Source organism: Schistocerca serialis, chromosome 1, assembly GCF_023864345.2.
Source record: "Schistocerca serialis cubense isolate TAMUIC-IGC-003099 chromosome 1, iqSchSeri2.2, whole genome shotgun sequence".
Classification (NCBI taxonomy): Eukaryota; Metazoa; Arthropoda; class Insecta; order Orthoptera; family Acrididae; genus Schistocerca; species Schistocerca serialis.
Window position 1 is genome coordinate 430,290,595 of NC_064638.1, and position 27,242 is coordinate 430,317,836.

The 27,242-nt window shown below is 39.4% G+C and overlaps 1 protein-coding gene across 2 annotated transcripts in view; it reads left to right on the forward strand.

The window, feature by feature from the left end:
• The window catches only part of LOC126472375 (CLIP domain-containing serine protease B9-like), a 183,168-nt gene that overhangs the window by 149,143 nt on the left and 6,783 nt on the right, over positions 1-27,242 (forward strand). For both annotated transcript variants that reach the window (XM_050099932.1, XM_050099933.1), the window contains exon 6: positions 6,869-6,964. In XM_050099932.1, the coding sequence (XP_049955889.1) occupies positions 6,869-6,964 (96 nt within the window). The remainder of the gene's footprint in view (positions 1-6,868; positions 6,965-27,242) is intronic.

The following is a 27,242-nucleotide window of genomic DNA, read 5'->3' on the forward strand; positions in this document are numbered from 1 at the left end:
GAAGTTGGACAGCGAGCGATGACTCATTGTCCGAAACTAATTGCTGTGTATTATTGTCTTCAGTCTGAACTCGGGTGAGCTCATCCAAGTTCAGCGGTGCAGTTAGCACACAGATGTATGATAGGTAGTCTGCCACAACATCCTCCGCACTTCAAATATAGCAGGCATCGGAAGAATGCTGACTGATACAATCCTTATGGCGGATATGTCTCTGCAGAAGGTTCTTAACTGGGTTATGAATAGCGTCCATGAGAGGCTTGTGATCCAAGTAGATCATGTAAGGTCACCTCTTGAGGTCAGTACAGAAGTGTTTAATTGCCTCGTACACCGCCAGAAGCTCATGGTCGAAAGCCGATCACTTACACTGGCTCATAGTCAGTTTCTTGGAAAAGAAGTGAAGCAGTTGGATGGAGTCAGCAGTGTACTGTTGAAAAACAGCACTCACAGATGAGTCACTGGCCTCAGGGTCAGGGTGGGCAAGTGTGATGGATTTGGTGAGGGCAGTTTTAAGATTACGTAATGCATTGAGCATGTGTTTGGTCCAGTCCAACTTCCATTTCCCTGTGGTATTTTTGCCAGAGAAGGCATCAGTGAGGGCCAATTGGACAGAGGCAGCCTGAGGGATATGGTGGCGATAGAAGTTTGCCATACCCAGAAAATGGTGGAGTTGAGCATAATCTTCAGGAAGAGGGAGATCAAATATGGTTTTGACATGAGAATTCGTCAGTCAGAGGCCGTCGGCAGAGACAGTATGGCCTAGGAATGTAACTGATGTGTAACAGAGTTGAGATTTATCATGGTTGATCATCAGGCCATTGGCAGTGAGGGCCAAATGGACTGCATCAAGGTCAACTTGATGCTCCTCAGGAGAGGAGGAAAAGATCAGTATGTCACCTAAGTAAGCGTAAGCAAATGGCAGAGGTAGTAAAATGGAATCAGTGAACTGCTGTCATGTCAGTGCAGCATTTTTCAAACTGTAAGGCATGTAACAGTATGCAAATAGACCGAAGGGTGTGATGATGGCCATCTTCGGAATATCCGATGGATGTATAGGGATTTGATGGTATGCCTTGAACAATCTAAAACAGAGAACAACTTAGAACCATGTAGTATTTGCATGAAATCCTGGATATGAGGAATGGGATAGTTATCAATAATTGTGTGAGCATTAAGGGACCTGTAGTTCCCTCACGTGTGTAAGGAGCCGGCCTTTTTAGGAACAAGGTGGATAGGTGAAGACCAGTTGCTATTGGAGGGGCAGAGCACGCCTGAAGCCAACAAATCCTGAACAATTTCTTTTATGTGCAGAAGTTTGGAAGCATTAAGGCACCTAGTCTTATAACGTACAGGCGGACTGTCTGTGGTGCAAATCCTATGACAAGTGCCATTACCGATAGCTGATACCTGCAAAGGGAGACCAGTGAGAGGGAGCATGAGGAGGACCATATGCAACGGCAATTCACTGACCTTGCCGAGTTGGGGCAGTGTGGCCGGGGCGTCGGCTGTAGTCAATGAAGGAAGGCATGGCACAGAAGCCAAGCGATGCAAGGAATCCCAAGTAGCGCAAACAGGTGCATCTTGGAGATTCATCTGCGGCAATGTGGAAACAGGAGCAGTCAATGGAATGCTCGACACAGGAGCAATGTGGTGAGAAGACGTAGTAGATGAATGTGTTGGTTCAACTTGCTGCAGTTCTGCATATAGGTGATGTATTGTGCACCATGCGTGTGATAATTCAGCTGAGGCAGAGGCAATGCGGGTGTGTAACGCATCGTTCTGGGTGTGGAAATCGTTGATTTGTGTGCGCACTTCTAACAAATCAGAGAGCCGTGTAGTAATATGCTCAAGCAGAGATGCACATGTGGAAAGCATAAAAAAAGGAGGCAGAGAACGGTGTTGTGCTGAACTTGTTCAAGCCCGAAACAATAGGATGAGATGAGGCGTTGCGCTGCTGGAGCGAGTGGTGCAGCATTGGACGGTATGCACCATGAAGGAGTGTGGCGGGACGTGATGCCTAAATGTGCCCTCCGTAATCATTTGGGTAGGCACAAGGTGCATGACAGTTGCATGCGGCATCCCTGTAAGTAACTTGGTACCAGCATAGTGAGGAAGCTTGGAGGCAAGGTGGTGTGGAGTGAGAGGGGGCCGCAGCTGGCTGCGCCATTGCTGGTGGCCGCTCGTGCTGTTGCTTGGCATGGTGGACTTTGTGGAGAGGGACCCATGGAACATGACTGCTGATGGGGCTCTGATGAACCTACGATAGGCCCACCAAGCCAGTAGTGGATAATCCATTTGTTTTCAAAACCCAAATGAGACTCGGACCAAAACTGGTTCTGGAAGTAACAAAGCCTTTGACTAGACCTGTCACATACAATGACCAACATGGCTCCAATGAAAGATGGATTTATCTGAAGAAAAATATAAGAATTGGGACTATTAATGTTGTGTCCTTAGAAAAGGATGCAAGAATTCAGGAAATCACACGGATAATGACAGAGAGGAAGTTACTGATAATGGGACTACATGAAGTAAGAAACGATTGGCAGGAAGTTGCTGGAAAAAAAGATATAAAATGTGATGGACAGAGAGAGGTAAAAGAAGAAATGCTGTCAGACTATAATAAAAAAATGGTGAACAAAGTACTTCACCTGGGAACTGTGTGCAACAGAATAATTGAAGTTAAGATAATGATATAAATAAATATTCTTGATGTAATCCAGGTGTATGCTCCTCAAATAGGATGAGCAGCAGATGACAAGAAAGAGTTTATCAATCAACTGGAGGAGTCTGTGACATATAACAAGATGGTGATTATAGGAGACTTTAATTCTAGAGAAGATAACAGAAATGATGGAGAGGTCTTACTATACATATCTGACAAGTAAATGGTTTATTGGTAATGGATGGTATAAGCAAAGGGACAGTCATAAGTTTACCATATACAGCTGAAATTTGCAATGTAAATCTGTAACAGACTAAACAATAATAACTGAATTAATCAGAAGATGCCTGACAGAAGTGAAAGTGTACCAAGCATTAACCTCAACAGCAAGCACTGACTGTTGGTAGGAACATTGAAGAAATTTGAAATTCAGAAGGGGGGGGGGGGAGGGGGAGGGGTTAAGACAAGTAATAGCAAATGCTGAAAACTGAATAAGCTTCCCAAAGATGAGAGGAAGGATGTAGAAGAAGAATGAAGGATATGCAAACAGGCCTCAGCCAAGAAGGCAGAAGAAACATGTGGAAGGACATTGACAAGTCAGACACAAAGAATCTCAATATTGGAATGAGACAATTGCAGAAGCAGACAAGGAAAAAAGTATTGAATGGAGAGCATAGTTGAAAACTAGAACAAAACACAACAGAAATGCATGGAAAACACTAAGCAGAGCAGCAAGAAAACTGATAGCATTGCCTACAAAGATGTATTGGAAAAAATTCGCAAAAAAAACCAGAAGAGAATTATAAGGATGAGAAGGTGGTGTTATACTGTGTATTAGGTAATGGAAGAAAGCATAAAGATCATCAACAAAGAAGGAAACCTGTGTGAGAGGAAGAGGAACAAGTTTTGAAAAGTATGATAAGAATACTTCTAAAATCTATATGAAGTACGCAATGAAACAGATATACATACTGAATTTGAGGGAGACAAAAGAATAACACCTTTACAGAAGAAAAGATTTATAAATGAGCCAATGAAATAGAAAGAGAAGATCAAACAATGGGAAATCCAGGATGGAACACATTGTCCTTGGTGTGTGAGAGATGCGTTTGCTTGTGTGTGTGTGTGTGTGTGTGTGTGTGTGTGTGTGTGTGTGTGCTGTTTTTGACAAAGGCTTTACTGACCTAAAGCTTTATTTGTGACAGTCTTTTTGTTGTACCTATCTGCGACTCAGCATCTCCGCTATATGGTGAGTAGAAACTTTACTATTCGTAACATAATATTATGAAAAGGATTGTTGCTATTCACTATATAGTAGAAATCCTGCATCTCAGATAGGCACAACCAAAGGCTGTCAGAAAGTGAGCTTTTGCCCAAGAAGGCCTTTGTCAGAAATAGACAACATTCACACACACCCTCACACACGACCACAGTCTCTGGCGAGACTGCGAGGAGCAGTGCATGACGGAGAAGCAATTAGGTGGTGCGGGGAAGGAGGAGGCTGGGATGGGGAGGGAGAGGGATAGCAGGGTAGGGGCAGCAGACTGTAAAGTGCTGCTTGTGGTAGTAAGCAGGATGAAGTGGAGAGGGGTAGGGCAGCTAGCTACAGTAGGGAGGTTAGATGCTGGAAAGGGGACTGAGGGGGCTAGCAGAAAAGAAGAGAAGTAAAAAGTCTGGGTGCATTGGTGGAATAGAGGATTGTGTAGTGCTGGAATTGGAATAGGGAAGGTTCTAGATGGGTAAGGACAGTGACTAACGAAGGTTGAGGCCAGGTGGGTTGCGGCAAAAGGATATATTGCAGAGAGAGTTCCCACTTGCATAATTCAGAAGAGCTGGTGATAGTGGGAAGGATCCAGATGAAATGAAGAACATAGTGTTGGTCAGCGTGCTCAGTAACAGGGTGGTCGAGTTGTTTCTTGGCCACAGTTTGTCAGTGGCCATTCATGAAGACAGAAAGCTTGTTGGCTGTCATGTCCATATAGAATGCAGCACAGTGGTTGCAGCTTAGCTTGTAGATCACATGACTGTTCTCACAGGTAGCCCTGCCTTTGATAGAATAGATGATGGTTGTGACCGAGCTGGATTAGGTGGTGGTGGGAAGATGTACAGAACAGGTCTTGCATCTGGCTCTATTACAGGAATGTGAGCCATGAGGCAAGCGACTGGGAGCAGCCTGTGACATCTGGCACCTTCCCACAACCCACCTAGCAACCAACCTCCTGATAGCACCTAGCTGCCTTACCCTCTCTTTGCCTCATCCCTGTACATTCCCACAAGCAGCACCTTACCGTCCTCTGCCCCTACCCTGCTGTCACTTCCCATCCCCGTCCCAGCCTCCTCCTTTCCCCCCACCACCTGGCTGCTTCTCTCATCATGCCCTGTTGCTCTTAGACACGGTCTGACCCCACTGTGTGTGTGTGTGTGTGTGTGTGTGTGTGTGTGTGTGTGTGTGTGTGTGTGTGTTAAGCTAAAAGCTCATTTTCTGACATTCTTTTTGTTGTACGTGTCTGCGACTCAGCATCTTTGTAGAAAGAGAAGCTCTGTTCATGATGGTTGTAAAGAAAGCTATATCAGAAATGAAAAATGGCAAATCTCCTGGAGCATATGTCTTCAAAGTGGAGATGATCAAAGCCGCAGGGCCTATTTGCATTCAGTGGCTGCAAAGAATAATGAGAATAGAATGGATCTATGGAGAGATTCCTGATGATTGGAGTAGGGCAATTATTGTACCAACTTTTAAGAGGAGTAGCAAAGTGCTCTGTGAAAACTACAGACAAATCACATTACTGTGCCATTGCATGGAGATTTATGAAAATATAATTTTGCAGAAAATCAGGAACAAGATAGAACCATAATTAACAGAACAACAACAAGGATTTTGACATGTAACTCAACTATAGAAGCTATATTTACAGCTAGATAGGTAGAAGAAAAAAATCTGAATTTGGGAAGGATGTCATAGGTATAAAAAAATGCTTATGATGCTGTTAGGAGGCAAGACATATGACAAGGTGTGAATAGACTGGAATTGTCAAAAGGAATGCAACTCAGAAACATGTACAACAAATGCCTGAATTGCATTATAATAGATGGCAAAAAGACGGACTGGTTTGGAACAGACTGAAGATTGCAACAAGGAGGTGTGCTGCACTGTAACCAGTGCTCTTCAGTATGAGGAAAGTTCATCAAGGGTTATCACCACACAGTGTGGTTATATGGGGAGACAAAAAGCAGGAATTGGATGAACATTTAAATACCTGGTACAGAATAATTGAAGAAGCAGGCTTGGAAGTAAGCTGAAGAAAAAATGAGGTAATGAAAATTGGCAGAGAAAATGAAAAAACGAAGGATATGATTTTTAGTGGGAATGTTATTAAATAATTAAATGCTTTCAAATGTCTAGGAAGCAAGTTACCCAAGAAAGGATAAACTGCAGGGAGGACAGAAACTTATTTATCAGGAATTGGAAAATACCTGCCCAAGTAAAGATCATGATATAGGAGGGGAAGGGAGGGGGAGGGAGGGAGGGGTGGAGAGGGATGAAGGTGATGGATACACAGTTCTAAACTGCCCCCATTCTAGTTAAGATTGACTCCTGTGATAAAGGATGGATGGATTGGAAAGAAGTGTGTGAATTAATAATAAATAATGAAATTCTTTGGGATGATGATAGGCTGAGAGAACAAATTGGTGAAAAGTTCCCATCTTCAGAGTTTGGAAACATCAAAGTGGTCCATGTGATAGAGCAGGAACTCAATTCTCTTGAGTGTCATAGAGCATATTTAGCAACTGGGTACTGGATGTCTCAAGGGTCGACAAATTTGTGTCCATACATGCATTTTTCCAGTTTGGTGCTAGTTATTGCTTTGGATGGAACAAATATCAGTTGGGAATCTCATTTATGCTAGATGTACTGTATAGTTATATTTGTTTATATGTAGAGTAATACATACATTGTTTGTACACAGTTTGTTAGTGCTTTAAACTCATATCAGATGATGTTTGCATCCCTCCTTTTCTGCCTTTTCCCATTAACCTGGAATCAGCTGCTTTGAACTCTGTTACATTTTTTTAAAACTCTGTCCTTAGTTTGTGTATTCAATTTTTTTAAATTCTTTTTAAATTATGCATGAGTAGTCATTTGAGGTATTGGCACATTCTTATATTTTTGACAACAGTTGCTGATGATTTCAACACATGTTCTAGATTTTATAAGGCCAATCTGTCTTCCATTCGAAAATTCAAATAACACTGGAAGCCAAGTCAAATATCAGATTGCTGGCTGGGGCAAACAGGATTCATGTAAGTATATGAAAACATGACATATATAATTTCATTAATGGTTTTTGTTGTTTGTAAAGATGAAGAAAGAGAAAAAAAGAACTTCAGTATGTAAAATACATGGGAAAATGTACATATGTCAGATGAGCTGGACTGTGGGGCCATGAGGTGCAGAACACAGGCATCATACACATAAAGAATTACTGACAAAGTCAGCCATCACAGACCGTTAGATCTCTCGTGGTCATAGTATGATATATTATAGAACCAAGTTTTTAAAATAGGCCAACAAATTCTGGGACTCATTTTAAAATAATATTAAGAGATCTGATTGCAACAATTTCCAACTAAGTAAAGCTGAGACTTGGCCATGAGGATGCTCAAAGCATGTCAGCAGTCTGTGGGAAGATCTATTTGCATTACACAAACCGAAGAGCTGGGACTACACAACATAAAAACACCTCCACTTCACCAGTGACGTGAGCTAGGTGGCAGTGGCACACAGACTAAAAACCATAGCTAGTATCACGTCAGCATGCTTCCCCCACCACCTTGGCAGTTGAGCTGTACACAGGCACAGCAGGCCAGTGATTAACAGTAGTGTGGAGCAGAGGGGGCATATAAGATGGCACCCAGTGGGAGACAAACAGTCATCAGTACCGTCTGAAGATGGTAACAAGTTAATTTGCTGAAATATCGCATCATTTGGATGATGCCACATAGCTGAATATCCGAGAACATTTCAAAATTGTGAAGATCATAATTTTATTCATTGTTCCTTCCCTGTGTGTATGAACATCACATCACATTGGTGGCAGTATTGTAACAGAACACACAAAAAGAATGGAACATACTATTTTTAAATTATCAGTTGGAGTCAATTTAAACACAGCTATATGAAGAAAATGTTTATCTAATATAATTCAACTACAGAGGTATTGCTAGTAATTTTGAATTCTATCTAATAATAGATTATTTATTAGAGAACATTCTCTAGTACTTAATATGGACAGGTATTCATGATTGTGGTGATAGTTTTTACAGAATGCTTAGTTGTGCAAGTTCTGACCACTGTTCATTTAAGCACTACGTAAAAAGAATCAGTTAACATTATTGCCACAGTTTTGCAAGCACACTTTTTACTTTAACTCAGCTCAAAACTGGTACTGACTAGCTACGTCACTTGCTTGTTTGCACAACATTCTCATTTAAATTAATGAGACATACTTTTATGAGGCAGAATTGCTGTCCAGTACTTAAATTCAGTAGATGCAGTTTCTTTACTTCTGATGGACACATACAAAAATACATACACTATACTAGCTTTGTAACTAATGGTTTCTTGCAGAGAAAGGAACAGGTTGGGGAAGGTTAAAAAGGAGGGGTGTGTCACTCAGATACCAGACTGAGAGGGACCTACCTGTTGTGGGGATAAGGAGAGACAGATTTTCCTTTTGATACTGTAGTCACTTTGTGTTACTCCAGCAAAAATCCAGAAAAAAATATGTTTACTAATGAATGGTTGGTTAACTGAAGTATCTGTTTTTAGTATTAATAACAGTAGTTGTTGCCGTATCTCTTACTTGTTAAGTAGGCATCTCTTATCTTCCTGTGTGAGTTGACAGGGTAGCTGATTTACATGAAGAAATAATGCCCAGTGGGGCTCTCCATCTGTTTCAATAACAAAACTCACAGAGACAATGAATAATAACAATGACTCTACATTACTGTCTTATTTTTTCTTTCAACGTTAACCAGACTTGCATGTTTGATCATTTGCATCACGCATGGAGTGGGAATATATATGTAGTGAGCATTCAGATACACGGAACAGAAATATGTCAGTAATGTACATTGACACTAAAGGTCAAGTGACAACATATAGTTTTTCTTTAAGCTCCCTATACATTTAAATGCTATTGTATCACTAGTGCAGACCAACCCCATTCAAATGTACAATTGATTTTGTACTTGGGTATCATGGGCAGCTCTGTAATTTACATTTGATATCTGGAGTAAACTTGGCGTAAAGATTCAAAGAGATAAACACAAGGGTATTTTCTTGTTTGTGATAAATGTTGCACTTTGTTTACAAATTTTGTCTCTATTTTAAGAAATAATGCTACTGGGTCATTGCAAAGTGGCTTCCTGGGACAGAAGTGTCGCAGAAAACATTAAATTTGGAGTTATTACATGCATAAATAAGCAATTTATCAAACACTTTACTTTCCAGCACATATGATTAATTTCATTCATCTAATAAAGTATTATCACAAATACTCATTCTCCATGTCACAGGCACTAGTAGACAATGTTTTTTTCTAAAAAAAAGTTTAAGGGTACTCTGACATTGAATATAATGCAGCGAAAGTTACTTATAACTGAAGCATAGGATGCCACACGTCTGCTTTTAGCCATGACGTCATCAACATGTCAAACTACAAAAAAAATCGTATTGGACCCTTCAGTTGACTTTATTATAGCAGGAGAACTAGTAAAATGGTTTGCTGGTTTTCTGCTCATCTCTCACCTCCAACTTAACTCACAAGTTCAACAAAAGACAGAACACACTGTTAAACTTCGCACAACTGACAAGAATGGAACAGCAAACACAAACGAATAAAGAACAACAAAACAAAGATGGCAATGACTTGCGAAGAATCATGGTAGCGGGACCGTAAAGACATCTATCGGTAACTCAATGTTTGAGCATATGCATATCCGTTTAGCACTACCATCACCCACTATTAGCAGGCGAGAGCACTACATACTTGTCGAACTGGCTGCCAGCAATTCAGTTGTCGAGAACGGTTGCTGCAGCTTCAAAATGCTTGAAACAGTCAGTGACATTGCTTTTTCCACCACAAAAAAAAAAAAAAAAACCAAATTTGTCGATGAAAAAGTTTAGGGGTACTCATCCCCCAGCGTTCCCCCATAAAAACAGCACTGCTAGTACTTCAGTTTCATGTTGTGACTTCTTTAAAATAAGCATAATGGTTTGGAAGTCTTTATAATATGGACATTGTGATTGAGGCTGCCATATATAAATCTTACCTGCAGTGAAAATTGCTTGAAATATATATACATTCAATGGATTGACTGACTGACACCACACTCCCACACTAACAAATTTATGTGGCACTAATCTCATAAATATACTGCCACACAGTTACATCAATTAGTCCTACAATTTTATGCCTTCATCATCACATAAAATACCCCCTAGTAATATGAAAACTATAATTAACCTTTATGGTACCAGCAATTAACTTTTCGTTCTATGAAAAAATTCTATTTGCTTCTTCAGCAACAACAATTATTCATCATTGCCATTTCCAGTAAATAAATGTGCGAAAACAAGGAAAATACAGGGTGTCCCATGGGGAATGGTCAGCATTTAGGGATATGATAGGAAAAATGATTTGAAGCAAAAAATTCTAGTAAACATGAGCTGTAAAATTGGATACCTTAAGAACTATGCACACTTTTTCATCTTCAATACTGTGAAACAAATATCTTTTAATGCAAGCTCTTTGCTTTCCATAATATGGGAAGAGGTAATATGGACTGAAAAGAAAAAAAAGAAATTGTCTAGTTAACATAGACTTTAAAATGCATACCCTAACATCTGTGAGCACATATTCAGTAGAAGAGGTATGCTTCACAGCAGTGAAGATGGGCAAGTGCTCATAGGTGTTAAGGTAGGCATTTTAGAGCCAATGTTTGCTAGAAATTTGTTTCTTGCTCCTTCACAGATATAATAAATAAATAAAAGACTACAATGTGCTTAAAAACTTGCAATTTTTAACAGTATGGTGTAGAGTGAACAGGAGGCAGCATTTTTGTCAGTATGCACTAGCTGTGCAACACACAAACCAGTGACCCTAGGCATGTTTACTGATGCGTTGTTTACTAATGTTTTGACAGTGAGGCATAGTATGCCAGTACATGGTGGCTCAGAAAGAGAAGCTGGCTTACTATTGACATTACTGGACCAGTCCCATCATCTCCTTTCCTGTGAACTAAACATCATACATCCTAATTTATTTTAATGACACTGTAAAATAATAACTAATGTGTTCAGGTAGATTTCAGTTTCTCCCCATGTCATAATTTTAGCACTTGTAGACAACAAACAACAGATTTGTTTACAAAGAAAAGTCTGGCCTCATATTTACACAGCTAGAAATAACATCAGTATACAAAAAAATATGTTACTACCATATGATCATAGCTTTTGACTAATTTTCTGACTTTCACATATAATTAGAGCTATTTTTATTGGTTATTACAGTGATTCCTTTCACAAACAGGGGCTGTCACCTTATAATTAGCTTGCTAACCTTTGCTATTTACGAAGATTTTGCCCACAACAGTACTATTATTTCTCATATCAGCAATTTAGCAGTATCATCACAAAAAATGCACACCACCATGATATAGATGAAAAAGAATATTAGTATCACATCACAAGAATTCCCCATCTAAATATTTCAAATTTAGACCCATTAGTGCAGAAAGTATTCAATAACTCTTATAACTTCTAGAACTTCTTTTAAAACCATGCATATTTTGCAGTCAAAACAGTTCTTTAGATAATACATGGAATGAGAAGGGAAATGGGAAGGGGAATGGGTAGGAGATGCAAGCATGTTAAAAATAACTGCTGTAACATTTGTTGCATAGTAGAACCACTGAGTCATCAAAATGCACACAGAAAAGAATTGCTAGCTTTCAGACCCATCCTTTAACAAGCGCTAGCGCACGCGCGCGCGCGCCCACACACACACACACACACACACACACACACACACCTGTGCAGGTACATTGTCCCCACTGAACAAAAAATGGCAGGATTGCAATTTAGCAGTTGGAGGGTTTGGGGGATTGTGTCATATGGCACTGCCCTGGGGCAACTAAACTGAGTCCTTTGGCAGGGTTTAGGCCATCTATCATCATACCTGGAAATACAGGACATGTTACTCGCAATCCTTCCCACCCATCCTAAACTGGTACTCTGCCACCCACCCAACCAACACATCATCCTGGCCCATCCTTATGTTACTACCCTCTCCCAATCTATTCCCACAGGGGTTGTATCCCTGGGGAAGACACAAGAGCAATTTTTTTCCAATCCACCAACCCAGTATTTCTGTTGCAGTCCTGTCACAGCCTTACCCTACCCTGTCTGAGGTAGGGCAACCTGCGAAAGCAGCAATGTCATTTACACCTTGCTGCAACTTTGGCAGAGCATTTTATGTGGGCGTGACCACATGTCAGCTGCCCAACAGAATGGATGGCCACTGCCAGACTGTCAGCAAGGATAGAGTTGTTCACCCAGAGGCAGAAAAAGCTGCTGAGCACATGATTGAGGTCAATAGCTGCTTCACAACCCATGATATCTGGATGCTTCAATCCAGCACTAGATTTTCTCAACTATTAGGTTGGTGCATACGTTCGTAGTGTTTTCGTTTTTCATGTTGGTGTTTCATTTACTACAGGTTATTTATTTGTAGTTTTCTGTTGCTATTTGAGTTTAATATTGTCATTTTTTCATTTTTAATTAATGAGTGGAGCTGTGGACTCTGGAAAATGGAGTACCAAGTGGTTAAATTGGAATATTTCCAACCTATTCCACTGTTTGAATTTAATAGAGGGGTGACAGTAGTGGAGTCAGCAAGAAACATTACGCCATGTATAGGTATAATGCCATTGGACTGGGCATGGCAAGAAAATGATTTTCTCATTTTAAGAAGGATCATTTTGATGTTAGAGACTCACCATGTTCAGGAAGACCTTCAGGCTTTGATGAAGATAGTTTAAACACATTGCTCCACAATGGTCCACATCAGTGTACTTGAGAATGGGCAAATGTAATGAACTGTGATCATTACACCATCATCTGACATTTGCCTGCAAAATGGTTTTCTCATTTTAAGAAGGATCATTTTGATATTAGAGACTCACCATGTTCAGGAAGACCTTCAGGGTTTGATGAAGATAGTTTAAACACATTGCTCCACAATGGCCCACATCAGTGTACTTGAGAATGGGCAAATGTAATGAACTGTGATCATTACACCATCATCCGACATTTGCCTGCAATGGGAAAGGTTCAAAAACTGGATGTGTGGTTGCTGGGTGCTCTAAGCCAAAATCACAGAAATCAGTGAGTGACCATGTGTACATCTCTGCTTACTTGTCATCAGTTGGCTAGTAGACAACACTGACCATTCCTGTCTTGTATTGTTACTGGTGACAAGAAATGGTCTCTTTATGCTAATGTAAGAAAAAGAAAGTAATAGCTGAGCCCAAACAAAGCAGCACTTCCCTATACAAAGACTTACGTCCCCCCACAAAAGATGATGCTATGCATCTGGTGGAACAGCAAGGGTGGGGTGTACTATAAATTGCTTCCCCAATGTGTAACCATCACTGCTGGCATTTATTGTCAACAACTGAAACATGTTATAGACAAAATCCAAGAACAATGACCAGGAATACAGCTACTCTATGATAATGCATACCAGCATTCTGCTGGACTGACATAAAACACTATACAGGAGTAGGCTTGGGAAGTCTTTCCACATCCACTTTTATCACCTGATCTTGCACCCTCAGATTTCAACCTTTTCCATTCTCTATTGAACATCTGTCAAGTAACTTCCCCCAGTTGAAAATGCACTCCAAACATGGCTTGAATTCTTCACCTCAAAACCACATGATTTTTACAGTCATGAAATCGAAAAGTTACAACAGCATTGGCAGACTATTGTAAATAGTGAAGGAGATTATATTATTGATAATTAAAGTCTCTGTTATGCTTTACTGTTGTGTTTATTAAACTTACAGAAAAACACTACAAACTTATGCACTAACATACTAGATAGATGGGATTTATCCTTGCGACACATCCTTCACTTTCATGGTCTTGCTGATTCCTAGCTCCACTAACCCAGTGCACCAACATCCACACATTCTCATCTTCGACACTCTGGACCACAAGAAATCACCATCTTCAGTGCCAGTGTGTCACATTCTTATCCTGTGCAGTTGTTGCCTCTCTCTCCTGCATTCCCACCTCATCAGCACTATTATATCACTAATACACGCCACATGCCCAACCCATCTCAATAATGCTGACTTTACTATTTTCTGGTAGGTAACTCTTTATATGTAGTATAATGCCCATCATTATATTACCTTCTCTACCTCCCTCCCACACAACAGGCACCTGTTATTCAGTGAGTAACATCCTCTCAAAAGCATCCAGCATGATGTTGGTATCCCTTACTCTTAGTGGTCAAGTTTCGGCGACGTATGTGAGGACTGGTCTTATGTTTTGTAGATGAATGATTTGGATGGGTTAAAATGAGTTCTACTGGCTGTTACTAGCCATTGTTTTATTTTGCATGTGTCATTGTTGTAGGTTGGGTATGATCCCAGGTATTTAAACTCATCAACCTTCTCAAATTCTGAACATGATACGGATACTGGCTATGGCATGTTTCCTATGTGTGCTCTTCGGCAAGCCATATATTTAGACTTAGACTCATTGATCGACAGTCCTATGTACTTAGCGGCCTGTTCTGATGCAGTAAATGACTCCTTTGTTGTCTCGGAGGTCTTGCAACTATGTCTGTATCATAGGCATAGGACAATATTTATACTGAATTGTGGAAGATCATTTCCCTGGCATGGTGGTTAGCTTCTTTTATCACATGTTCCAGTGCTACATTAAGAAGAAGATATGCCAGGGAAATGATCTTCCACAATTCAGGATAAATATTGTCCTATGCCATGGACCTTGCCATTGGTGGGGAGGCTTGCGTGCCTCAGTGATTCAGATAGCCGTACCGTAGGTGCAACGCAATGGAGGGGTATCTGTGGAGAGGCCAGACAAACATGTCGTTCCTGAAGAGGGGCAGCAGCCTTTTCAGTAGTTGATGGGGCAACAGTCTGGATGATTTACTGATCTGACCTTGTAACACTGACCAAAACGGCCTTGCTGTGCTGGTACTGCGAACGGCTGAAAGCAAGGGGAAACTACAGCCATAATTTTTCCCAAGGGCATGCAGCTTTACTGTATGGTTAAATGATGATGGCATCCTCTTGAGTAAAATATTCCGGAGGTAAAATAGTCCGCCATTTGGATCTCCGGGTGGAGACTACTCAGGAGAACGTTGTTATCAGGAGAAAGAAAACTGGCGTTTTACAGGTCAGAGCGTGGAATGTCAGATCCCTTAATCGGGCAGGTAGGTTAGAACATTTAAAAATGGAAATGGATAGGTTAAAGTTAGATATAGTGGGAATTAGTGAAATTCGGTGGCAGGAGGAACAAGACTTCTGGTCAGGTGAATACAGGGTTATAAATATAAAATCAAATAGGGGTAATGCAGGGGTAGGTTTAATAATTAATAAAAAAAATAGGAATGCGGGTAAGCTACTACAAGCAGCGTAGAGAACGCATTATTGTGGCCAAGATAGATACGAAGCCCATACCTACCACAGTAGTAAAAGTTTATATGCCAACTAGCTCTGCAGATGATGAAAAAATTGATGAAATGTATGATGAGGTAAAAGAAATTATTCAGATAGTGAAGGGAGACGAAAATTTAATAGTCATGGGTGACTGGAATTCGGTAGTAGGAAAAGGAAGAGAAAGGAAACATAGGAGGTGAATATGGAATGGGGGTATGGAATGAAAGAGGAAGCTGCCTGGTAGAATTTTGCACAGAGCATAACTTAATCATAGCTAATACTTGGTTCAAGAATCTTGAAAGAAGGTTGTATACATGAAAGGAGCCCGGAGATACTGGAAGGTTTCAGATAGATTATATAATAGTAAGACAGAGACTTAGGAACCAGGTTTTAAACTGTAAGACATTTCCAGGGGCGGATGCGGACTCTGACCACAATCTATTGGTTGTTAACTGTAGATTAAAACTGAAGCAACTGCAAAAAGGTGGGAATTTAAGGAGATGGAACCTGGATAAACTGGCAGAACCAGAGGTTGTAGAGAGTTTCAGGGAGAGCATTAGGGAACGGTTGATAAGAATGGGGGAAAGAAATACGGTAGAAGAAGAATGGGTAGCTTTGAGAGATGAAATAGTGAGGGCAGCAGAGGATCAAGTAGGTAAAAAGACAAGGGCTAATGGAAATCCTTGAGTAAGAGAAGAGATACTGAATTTAATTGATGGAAGGAGAAAATAAGGAATGTCTCAAAAATGAGATCGACAGGAAATGCAAAATGGCTAAGCAGGTATAGGACAAATGTAAGGATGTAGAGGCATATATCACTAGGGGTAAGATAGATACTGCATACAGGAAAATTGAAGAGACCTTTGGAGAAAAGAGAACCACTTGTATGAATATTAAGAGCTCAGATGGAAACCTAGTTCCAAGCAAAGAAGGGAAAGCAGAAAGGTGGAAGGTTGTATATGAAGGGTCTATACAAGGGCAATGTTCTTGAGGACAATATTATGGAAATGGAAGAGGATGTAGATGAAGATGAAATAGGAGATATGATGCTGCATGAAGAGTTTGACAGAGCACTGAAAGAGCTAAGTCAAAACAAAGCTCCGAGAGTAGACAACATTCCATTAGAACTACTGATAGCCTTGGGAAAGCCAGCCCTGACAAATCTCTACCATCTGGTGAGCAAGATGTATGAGACAGGCGAAATTCCCTCAGACTTCAAGAAGAGTACAATAATTCCAATCCCAAAGAAAGCAGGTATTGACAGGTGTGAAAATTATGAACTATCAGTTTAATAAGCCACTGCTGCAAAATACTAACACGAATTCTTTACAGACAAATGGAAAAACTGGTAGATGCCAACCTCGGGGAAGATCAGTTTGTATTTCATAGAAATGTTGGAACACGTGAGGCGATACTGACCCTAGAACTTATCTTAGAAAATAGATTAAGGAAAGGCAAACCTACGTTTCTTGCATTTGTAGACTTAGATAAAGCCTTTGACAATGTTGACTGGAATATTCTCTTTCAAATTCTGAAGGTGGCAGGGGTAAAATACAGGGAGCAAAAGGCTATTTACAATTTGTACAGAAACCAGATGGCAGTTATAAGAGTCAAGGGGCATGAAAGGGTAGCAGTGGTTGGAAAGGGGTTGGAAAGGGAGTGAGACAGGGTTGTAGGCTATCCCCGATATTATTCAATCTGTATATTGAGCAAGCAGTAAAGAAATCTAAAGAAAAATTTGGAGTAGGAATTAAAATCCATGGAGAAGAAATAAAAACTTTGAAGTTCGCTGATGACATTGTAATTCTGTCAGAGACAGCAAAGGACCTCGAAGAGCAGCTAAACGGAATGGACAGTGTCTTGAAAGGAGAATATAAGATGAACATCAACAAAAGCAAAATGAGGATAATGAAATGTAGTCAAATTAAGTCAGGTGATGCTGAGGGAATTAGATTAGGAAATGAGATGCTTAAAGTAGTAAATGAGTTTTGCTATTTGGGGAGCAAAATAACTGATGATGGTTGAAGTAGAGAATGTAAAATGTAGATTGGCAATGGCAAGGAAAGCGTTGCTGAAGAAGAGAAATTTGTTAACATCGAGTATAGATTTAAGTGTCAGGAAATCATTTCTGAAAGTATTTGTATGGAATGTAGCCATGTATGGAAGTGAAACGTGGATTATAAATAGTTTAGAGAAGAAGAAAATAGAAGCTTTCAAAATGTGGTGCTACAGAAGAATGCTGAAGGTTAGATGTGTACATCACATACCTAATGAGGAGGTATTGAATAGAATTGGGAAGAAGAGAAATTTGTGACACAACTTGACTAGAAGAAGGGATCGCTTGGTAGGACATATTCTGAGGCATCAAGGGATCACCAATTTAGTATTTGAGTGCAGCGTGGAGGGTAAAAATCGTAGAGGGAGACCAAGAGATGAATACACCAAGCAGATTCAGAAGGATGTAGGCTGCAGTAGGTACTGGGAGATGAAGTAGCTTGCACAGGATAGAGTAGCATGGAGAGCTGCATCAAACCAGTCTCAGGACTGAAGACCACAACAACAACAACAACAACAACAACAACATGCCAATGCATCCCCTTGGCTTACACCAATGTGAATATCCAGTGCCTCCAACAATGCTTCTCAAACCCTGACTCTGCTTCTCTCATTGCTCATTGTCATCCTCACCATTTACTTCAACTCAAACCATGGAAACGCCAGGTAGAAATACCAACAATGTAGGAAAAGACAGATTGCTACTAACTGTAAAGAAGACACATTAAGTTGCAGACAAGCTCAACTAAAAGACACTTACATAGAGCTTTCAACCACAAGCTTCATCAGTAAAAGAGAGACACACCATGCACACATCACTGCCAACTCCAGCATTTCAGGCCAGAATGCAACTACCATGTGGGCTGCAGGCAGCAATCTGGAGGGGGCAAGAAGGGGAAGTGATAGTAGTGTATGGGTGGGAAGGGAGATGAATGCTGTCTGATGGAGCGTACAGGAACTAGAATGCCAACAGGTGCAGTGTCAGGAGATTGTGGGGCAGGGAGGTAGGGAAGAAAAAAGGAGCAAAAAAGGAGAGGAGTGGGGAAAGATGGGTGGATGCATTGGCAGAGGGTAGCAAATAAACAGTGTAGGAGATGAGAATGGGGAGGAGATGGTAGGGCAGTGGTCATGGAAACTTTTTTAAATAAACTTTTTCAATTAAGTCTTGATGTGAAGCCGTATCAAATTCTTCAGCATATATAAAAAATTAAGAAAATAAAAAACCATGGCATCAGCCTAAGCATCTGGCCACCTCTGACTCACTTTATCCCAGAACTAAAGAAATTTCTTACTAGAAAACATTTTTTGAATCCCATGATGGCAGCTGTAGATGCGTATTTAGCAGTCCTTACAGAGTTGCTATTGACTGATGAAATACTAGGCAAATCCAGTGGGGGCTGCATTGTAAAAAATACATTTCTGATGAAAGAAAAATGTACTGTTTCACTGACAATTAGGGAAATTTTCTTCTTATTCATGTAGCATAGGTAATTCCTGTATATGTTGTACACCTTCATGGAGCAATCACATCATACATACATAGGTGTTTTGAGATAACATTAAAGATTGAACTACACCTTGTCGTTGGTTTATCATGTTGTCAATCCAGCCATTCCCCGATTTTCATGTTACCTTTGAAGGCAGCATGTACAGTACATTGGTCAAATGATGAATACAGGTCTACAATTATTCAAGTAGGCAGCACTGTACAACTCTAAATGTAATCCACCTGTACAGCATCTTGCTTTACCCACTACTATCATTGAGATACCGTGAACACTGGCTCTTCATCAGAAATACAGGCTGTTTGAACCCTGCACTCTATTCATAATTACGAATAATTGAAACACATGAGCTAAGTAATGATTCTGATTGCATTGAGGTATATGGCCACCAGTTTCCAAATGGTAGCTGTAATCAGTCTTCCCCAGAATACATGGTACAGTTCCCGGTGTGCATCTAATTCAATTTATCTTAATAAAAGTCCTATTCCCCATTCAAGGGAAATCCTTTATTAGTTATTCAACAAGATAAGGTATGATGACAGTTGACTTATATACCTGGAAACAGAATATTACGATTCTGTTCCTGATATGAGAAGGTTAACAACTCAAAAATATTATACCATAACATTGCATCAAGACTATCTTCTTATGTGGGAACTGGAAACCTGGGATTTTGCAAGTCCTTCAAGAGTGTTTTCTGGACATATCATTACACGTTATATTACTTTACTATCTTGAAGCCATCAGATTTTCCTACATAAAGTGACAGCTGTATGAATAAGATTTTGAAGGACATTGGCCAAATCTTACATGATACTAAGTTACATTTATGCCACAGTGTTGGAGGCACTATCCTAAAGATAATTTTGTGTACAGGAATTGTATACTGGAAGGCAGTATTTTGTGTCCCTTTATTTGTAACAGTTTATAATAGTACAATGTCTGCACTGCAAATACCAATTTATTATTTGTTATCTGTTGGTGATATTCAATATTCACATCCTCACAACTATTAACCTTATTTTGAAGATGATAATCAATAGTTTGGAAGAATAGGCAGGCACAAAAAATTTTATGTTCTCTTAAAAGGAAACGGTGTAAAATAATAATTTTAACAATCTTTTCATCTGCCTAAATTATGATTGGAAGGCATCATTCTTAACTTTAAAAACTATATGACATTCCTAGACCTCACAGCTGATGAAATGTTGACTTTCTTTTGCACTAAATATGTCAAAAAATCTAAATCTACATTTCTACTAGGAAAGTGTGTATCAAGGGTGCCCAATGTACATGACTTATTTTCACCCATCCCTGTTCTGTTTTCAGATGGTATGTGAGAAGAAAAATTGTCAGGGTCCAGCTGTATAAGCCTGAATTTCTCTGATTGTACTGTGGTAGCTATTGTGTGGGATACATACTGGAAGTATATTATAAGCAGCCACTGTTATGGATGAATTGCACTTCATTAGATTTTTTCTGGTAAATATAAGGCTGGTTTCTGCCTTCTCCATATTTAGATTTATTTAGGCACTCCACCTTAAACTCTGGGAGGTTCCTTTTAGACACTTTAATCACATTTGTCTGTACTAAAGATCAGTTACACATCTTTGTGCCAGTCACTGATCATTCCTGCATTTTATAACTATTTCCTAATTGTGTGATCTGTCTGGACGTCACTGCACCAGTTGTGGGTAGCCTCAGATATTACCTATCAGGTGATTTATATATGAGGTCTGAATAAAAAGAAGCAGGACATTACTATAGAACTATTTATTAGTGCGTGATGGTTTTTTAGCTAGTGCCCTTAGCCTGTGGTGAGTCTGATAACAATCAATCAATTGAGCAGCAGTGGTTGAAAAGTGTATTTTAGACATGTTCTTGCACTCTGATGGAAAATATTATGTGTTATTTCTGGCAGAAGATAAAAGATCTGAAACTGGAAATGTGTTCACTTAATTTGGCTGTCTTCAAAATAAGATCTGTTTGAGTGACCTTTCATGTGCATTGTTCAAAGCAGATCACATGACATTTTGTGAGACTACACAGGAGCTCCATCATTATTGTCTCCTAGTAGTTTGAAAGTTCCTATCTGAAGTTCACTTCTACCCACTGCCACTGAGTGGATTGATTCAGAGGAAATTTGTCCTATCATAAGGACAGAGCTCAACACTGCAAAACAGTTGAACAATAATATCTCATTGAAAAGAATTCCTTACTAACTAAAGCAGTATCAATTGTTCTGCATCAAATTATGTACATCATTAGCAAAAGTGGCCCTAGCACTTTCTGTGAGGTACACCGAAAGCTATTTTCAACTCTGACAATTTCTCCTCATTAAAAAGCTGTACTGTGTCCTGTGTGCTACAGAGGCTTCAGTACCATCACAGACTACAGCCTTTTTTTTTTTTTAAATTACTTAAATGATGGTGTGAAGCTGTATCAAAGGCTTTCCAAAGGTCAAGAAACATGGTATCAGCATAAACTTTGCTGTTTAGAACCTTCTGCATCTCATGAAAAAGCCAAGTTTCACACAATCATTGCTTGTGAAACTGTTTTGACTCCTAGCGAGGAGTTGTTCAGTCTGCTAAAACGCCATTGTATGTGAGCACAAAACATATTCCATAATTTTGCAACAAACTGACATCAGTGAAACAGGCATATTGTTTTGCATATCTTTCCTGTGATCTTTCTTAATTGGAGAATAGTTCTTCTAGATATTTAATATAAAATTGAATGAGTATCCCACCATGTCCCATAGCATTTCTTATAGTGAGAGACTTTAGTTGTTTTTCAGTTCCACCCTCACTTACTTCTGCATCTGTCATTTTTGCAAGGATTTGTTTAAAACATGTTAGAATTGGGTGATGTGTTCTTCATCAGTGAAGGAGCTCTGTAAGGCAAAAAGGCAGAATTTAGCCTTCATTTCATCATCTTCCATTTGTGTGCCATCATGTTGAATGAACACCTCTGTGTACAGCCGTGATTCTTTGAGTGATTTAATGTAAGAACAAAACATTTTTGAGGGGAAAGGAGGCAGGGGGCCCTCAAGTTGAGAAGTAATATCTTGCTTCTGAAATCAGTGGACATGTCTTTCCTGGGTGCTCTTATGCTTGTTCTGAAAGAATTCAGATTTTATTTGTCAGTAAGAATTCAATTTCATTTGGATCTCACATGAAGCTCTCTATGCATTGCAGTAACCTATAAATATTGTTATTGAACCATGTGGTTCCCTCTCATTTCTATCTTTCGTGGCAGAATATAATCCTGATGTGGATTATAACACTTCTGAATTTGAGTCAGTATCCTCCACATTCTCCTCTCAAGAGCTAAATGTTTGTTACTGGCTATCCAAGCAATTTTTAATCGTTTTCTATCTCAGTTTTGTTTGTTATATGTACATGTATTAGGCCACAGCCTAAGGCATGCTTTGTGCCTGATGTTCTGTCTGCTAATGTTGGAGACATCATCAGATGATATAAAGGCTCAGAAATTTCGAACTTAAACAAGCTCTGCAAGCTGAATTGTTTATACATGTCGATGCAATGGTCACATTGTGATGTCATCAATCACACTGACCTCACAACTCGACCATTGTCTGGATACCTATAAACAGTTCAGCTTGCTGAGCTCATTTAAGTTTGAAACTACTATCTGAGTCTTTATAGCCTCTGGTGATGTATCAATCATTAGGAGAGAAAACAACCGGCGTAGAACCATGCCTTAGTCCATTACCTAATTTCCATATAATAACAATTGCCATAGATGCAAATACCAGTCATAAAAGCTCGCAATGTAATCAAATTCTTGTGATATTTTCTAAGCAGAAATATCTTCCTAAATTTCAGAATTTTTAATGTGGACCACTCCATTCAGTTTAGTGAACAGTTCTTTTGGAGCCATTTCCTTGCGAACGAACCCTCTCTAGTATCAGTTAACTAAATGTGACTGTATTGTGTATGGATTGGTAATGCCTTTGTGCTTTAAGATTCTTAATACAGCCCACAATGAGTATATGAGATAGGCCATGGACACACACACACACACACACACACACACACACACACACACACACACACACACACACACACACACAACTAGCTCCATATTGTGTCTCTACCTCTTGTCTCCCAGCAGAATTCAGTATTTACCACACACTGTCATCATCACTGATTTGACATAACAGTCAACGAGCCAGATGACAATTGTTTACAAGTTATGAAGTTTCTCAAGGAGTATGATGTGGCAAATATTAATATGCTGACACAGGGCTGGAATAAGCGTCTTCATTGTTTGCCTGAAAGACTGAGGCTAATCCTCAAAATAGGAAGTTCAAAAAGTTGTTCGCTCCATCTGTGATAGGCACAAGGATGTTAAGCTTAGCTGCAACCTGAGCCCCTAGCTTGTCTCGTCATTGTGCAGTATAAACATGACACCAAACTGCATACACATCCATCACAATCGCCTATACTCCGCAGATATAACTAAGACACAACTGTCATACTCTACAAGAAAAGAGGCCTATGTACACAGAGGAAGAAAAACATAAACTAATCAAGTGTCCTGTCAGGGTACTGCAGCCAACAGTGCCATATGACTCCCTCGTTAGGAGAGAACCATTTATTTATCTTCTTATCAATTTATTCTACTTCTCATACTCTTTTAGGTTTAGCTAGTGTAAAATGAAGATGTCTGAGAAGACATTTTCTCTTCTCTACAAATGACAATAAAGATATTCTGAGACAATTGTCTTGTATTATTTCAAGTAGCTGTTCCTTGGGAGGAGGAGTTCAGATGGCTGGCCTTTCAGGATATCTTCTTGAAACACCAGTGGTACATCTATTCATACTGGGTCTTTAAATCACAAGGTTCCACTACAGATCCCCCAAACAGCTGGTGAAACAGGGAACTAGATATAAACTAAAAAAAGTCCTCCTTATGTAGACCAACCTAATATAATTGAGGAATTTTACAGATTGTCTGTTATCAGCTGTTTTGCCTCAATAGTTGGATTTATAAATAAGCATATCAGTAAAATTTTCAATTGTGTACATGTCTTTTTATCATGCTTGAGCAACTGCAAGGTATCTTAGTCATGTGAGAGGAAAAATGATATACTTTAGAATGATATTTGTTAGAAATAGCACGAGGTAGTTACTCCAGGAACTAAAACTGATGAAAATAACTGAAAATATTCAGTTATTCTGCAGCTCTCCATGGGTGAGTGATCATAATCATGTAGCACAATTTTAACTAGAGCTTTGACATATTGAAGTTTGATTGAAATATATTGACTGGCAGCTGAAGAAAAACGTCATATGGTCTGTTGGCTGTGAAATACTATAATTATGGTATTAGGGGTGATTTAAAGCAAATAGTTGAATAATCTTGACAAAGGTTATAAACTGACTGAACATAATAAATATTTATACTGTTAATTCTGTCAATAGGAAAATTCAAATGGGGAAACTAAAATTATAAAGAGGTGGAATGGCTAGCTAGTACTTACCATCACGAGGTGAAATTCAAAATACTTGCCAAAATAAACAAGCAGAAAAAAAACTATGTCTACACCTGAACCAGAATAACAAAGTGATTGACAGCTGAGTGTGGGAGAGGGGAGTACTATCAGTTTGCAGTTCCTCGAAAATGCAATAGGTCTCCCGTAGCAGCAGTAGCAACTGTGCAACTCTATACTGAGTGCATTCATACTTTCCCCTTTAACATGAAGTGTTGAATTTTATTTACAGGATCATAATAGTGTTATCACTTTTCTAAGCAATTTCACAACATTTCACACATAAAAAACTACTTTGAGGAAAAAGCACGTAACAACATATTGCAGCCCCTATATCACAAACTGCAAGTATCAGCTGACAGGAAATCTGGCAGCTGAGGTAGCAGCAGAGCGATATGAAACTATGTGCAGGATAAAAGGTGTGCCCATTCTCATGCTCTAGTCGACTGCTGCCATGGTAGCTGTCCTGTAAACATGTATCTGCCACATACTTTGTTGTTATGATCCAGATATAGGGAGGGAAGTGGACAGCCTGTGGAATGTTGGAAAGGAAGGGCTGGTCACTCACACCCTAGGTTGATAGGGACCTAGTTATTGTGAGGATGAGGTGTGCTGGAGATGTAGGGGAAGGTGTCAGAGAGAGTTGGAGTTTAAAGGTAGTACATAGATGATAGAGGGACAGAATGAGAAATAAAGATGGACTGATGAGCAGTAGCCACAAGAAGCGGTATAAAAAGTGCAGTTAAGAACTAGGAAAAAAGAGGGGGAAAATGGGAGTGTTAAAAATAAAAAAGTAGAAACATAACAGAATTAATGTAAGGGGCTGATGATTTACAATTTGTAAATATTTTTGAAAAGTCATGATTTGGTTCTGCATGACTTACATGAAAATCACAGTTTTTTGTAAACAACAGACCACCCTCATATATAAAAATTACATTCATTTCAGTAGATGCAGCCAATCATGATCCTTTGTACCCAGGTAAACAATTATCACTGCTTGACACAAAATGTGGTCAGATGTCTGTGTATCTTTGTCCACATACATATCATTGGTGTTTATGTAAATTATTAGAGTTGCATTTCTCTGTGACAGGTAGAACAGCCATAAGAGTGAATTAGTGTTGTTACCAAACCTGATAATGTAAACAGGGTGTCCAAGGAGGAACAGTCAGTGTTCAGGGATATGAGAGGAATGATAATTTGAAGCAAAAAAGCTTCATATGTGGACGGATGCTATACTATTTGGTTTCCAAGATAGAACACCTTTAATGTACATTGTTATTTATTTTCTCTATTATTTAATACATTGTAAGGTTTACACATGTACAACAGTTAGTAAACATTAAAACATGCATATTACAACACAGCAATTGAAAAATATATGTTTTAACAGTTAACTGATGCTTCTCTCTGATATGCCCTCAATCCCTGGCACTACTTTTCTCACAATATGCCATGGACAACTGCATGTTCAACAGGCTAGTTTAATGGCAGGAACACATCCCAAGCAAAGAGGTTAAAAGAAGCTAGGTAGATTGGGCTAAAATAAAATCCCAAGGAGGTTGTGTGGACAACATACATATTTACCTAAAAACAAATGGACATTTCAATGTATTCTGGACATACTCCGTGTCAAGGTTCCAGTCAACCTTGTCTGATCACCACAAGGGCAGATCCCTGTACTGTGCGCCACTTCAAATCTGTGCCTGCCATCAAAGACCAAGTAATGGACTGCCAGCAACATTCTGTGTCATCCCTCACCATTTATCAGGAACCAAAAGCAGCTGGATTAGGAAATTACCATTCCATGTGTAGTCTGCCATTAACATTACAGCACAAATGGCTGTGTGTGGATTGGTGCTGTAACTGGGAAGTGTGGATTGGTGAAGGATTGCACTGCATTGTGTTCAGCAATAAATCACCATTCTGCACTGCCTTGACTTACTAGTTTCTAGTGGGTACGGCATTGACCTCAGAAGAGATCCCATTCTTCCAATAATTTGGAAAGGCACTGCAGTGTTACTCCTGGCATTATGGAGTGGAGAGCCATTGGGTATGACTTCTTTCCTCTTTAGTAACAGTTGCAACTTTCCAAGCGATAAGATGTTACAGATTAAGTTTATCCTCTATATAATGGATGACATGCAGTTAATATACCTACAACAATAATTTACTTTTGTTTCATTTAATAGAACTGTGAAATGCTACTGTAATTAACTGAGTGTTTAGAGCAGTTTAAGTCAACCAACTACCCTGGACTATGTTCTGTGATGACAAGGGAAAAATTTCTTGGTGTATCATAGGGATGCTACTGATAGTTATTTTACAGGTTTTGTTACATTGGCACATGTTAGCAATAACATAATCAAAAGTATAATAATTTTATTTGTATAGATTTCCTGTCTTAGGTCTGATTCTTCATACAGTAATTTGACTACTATCTCCTCTCATTGTGGAGCTTGTCACATAGAGCTTTCAAATTACATAAATGCAATATTATGGCAGTTCATAGAAGGAATCTGTGGCCTTTTATAACCTTTGTCTATGTAAGTGAGAATTTTGTCCCATAATTTCAATGGTAAATAAATCATAGTTAAACATGTGGCTGCACGTTTGGCTTGCATCAAATATTGTTTGTCCAGTCTAATGGTTATCTTCTGTCTTGTCTTCAAGAACTCAAACTATCATTGAAAGATACTACCCAAGACGTCGAACAGTTTCTTTCCTTGCACTCAAT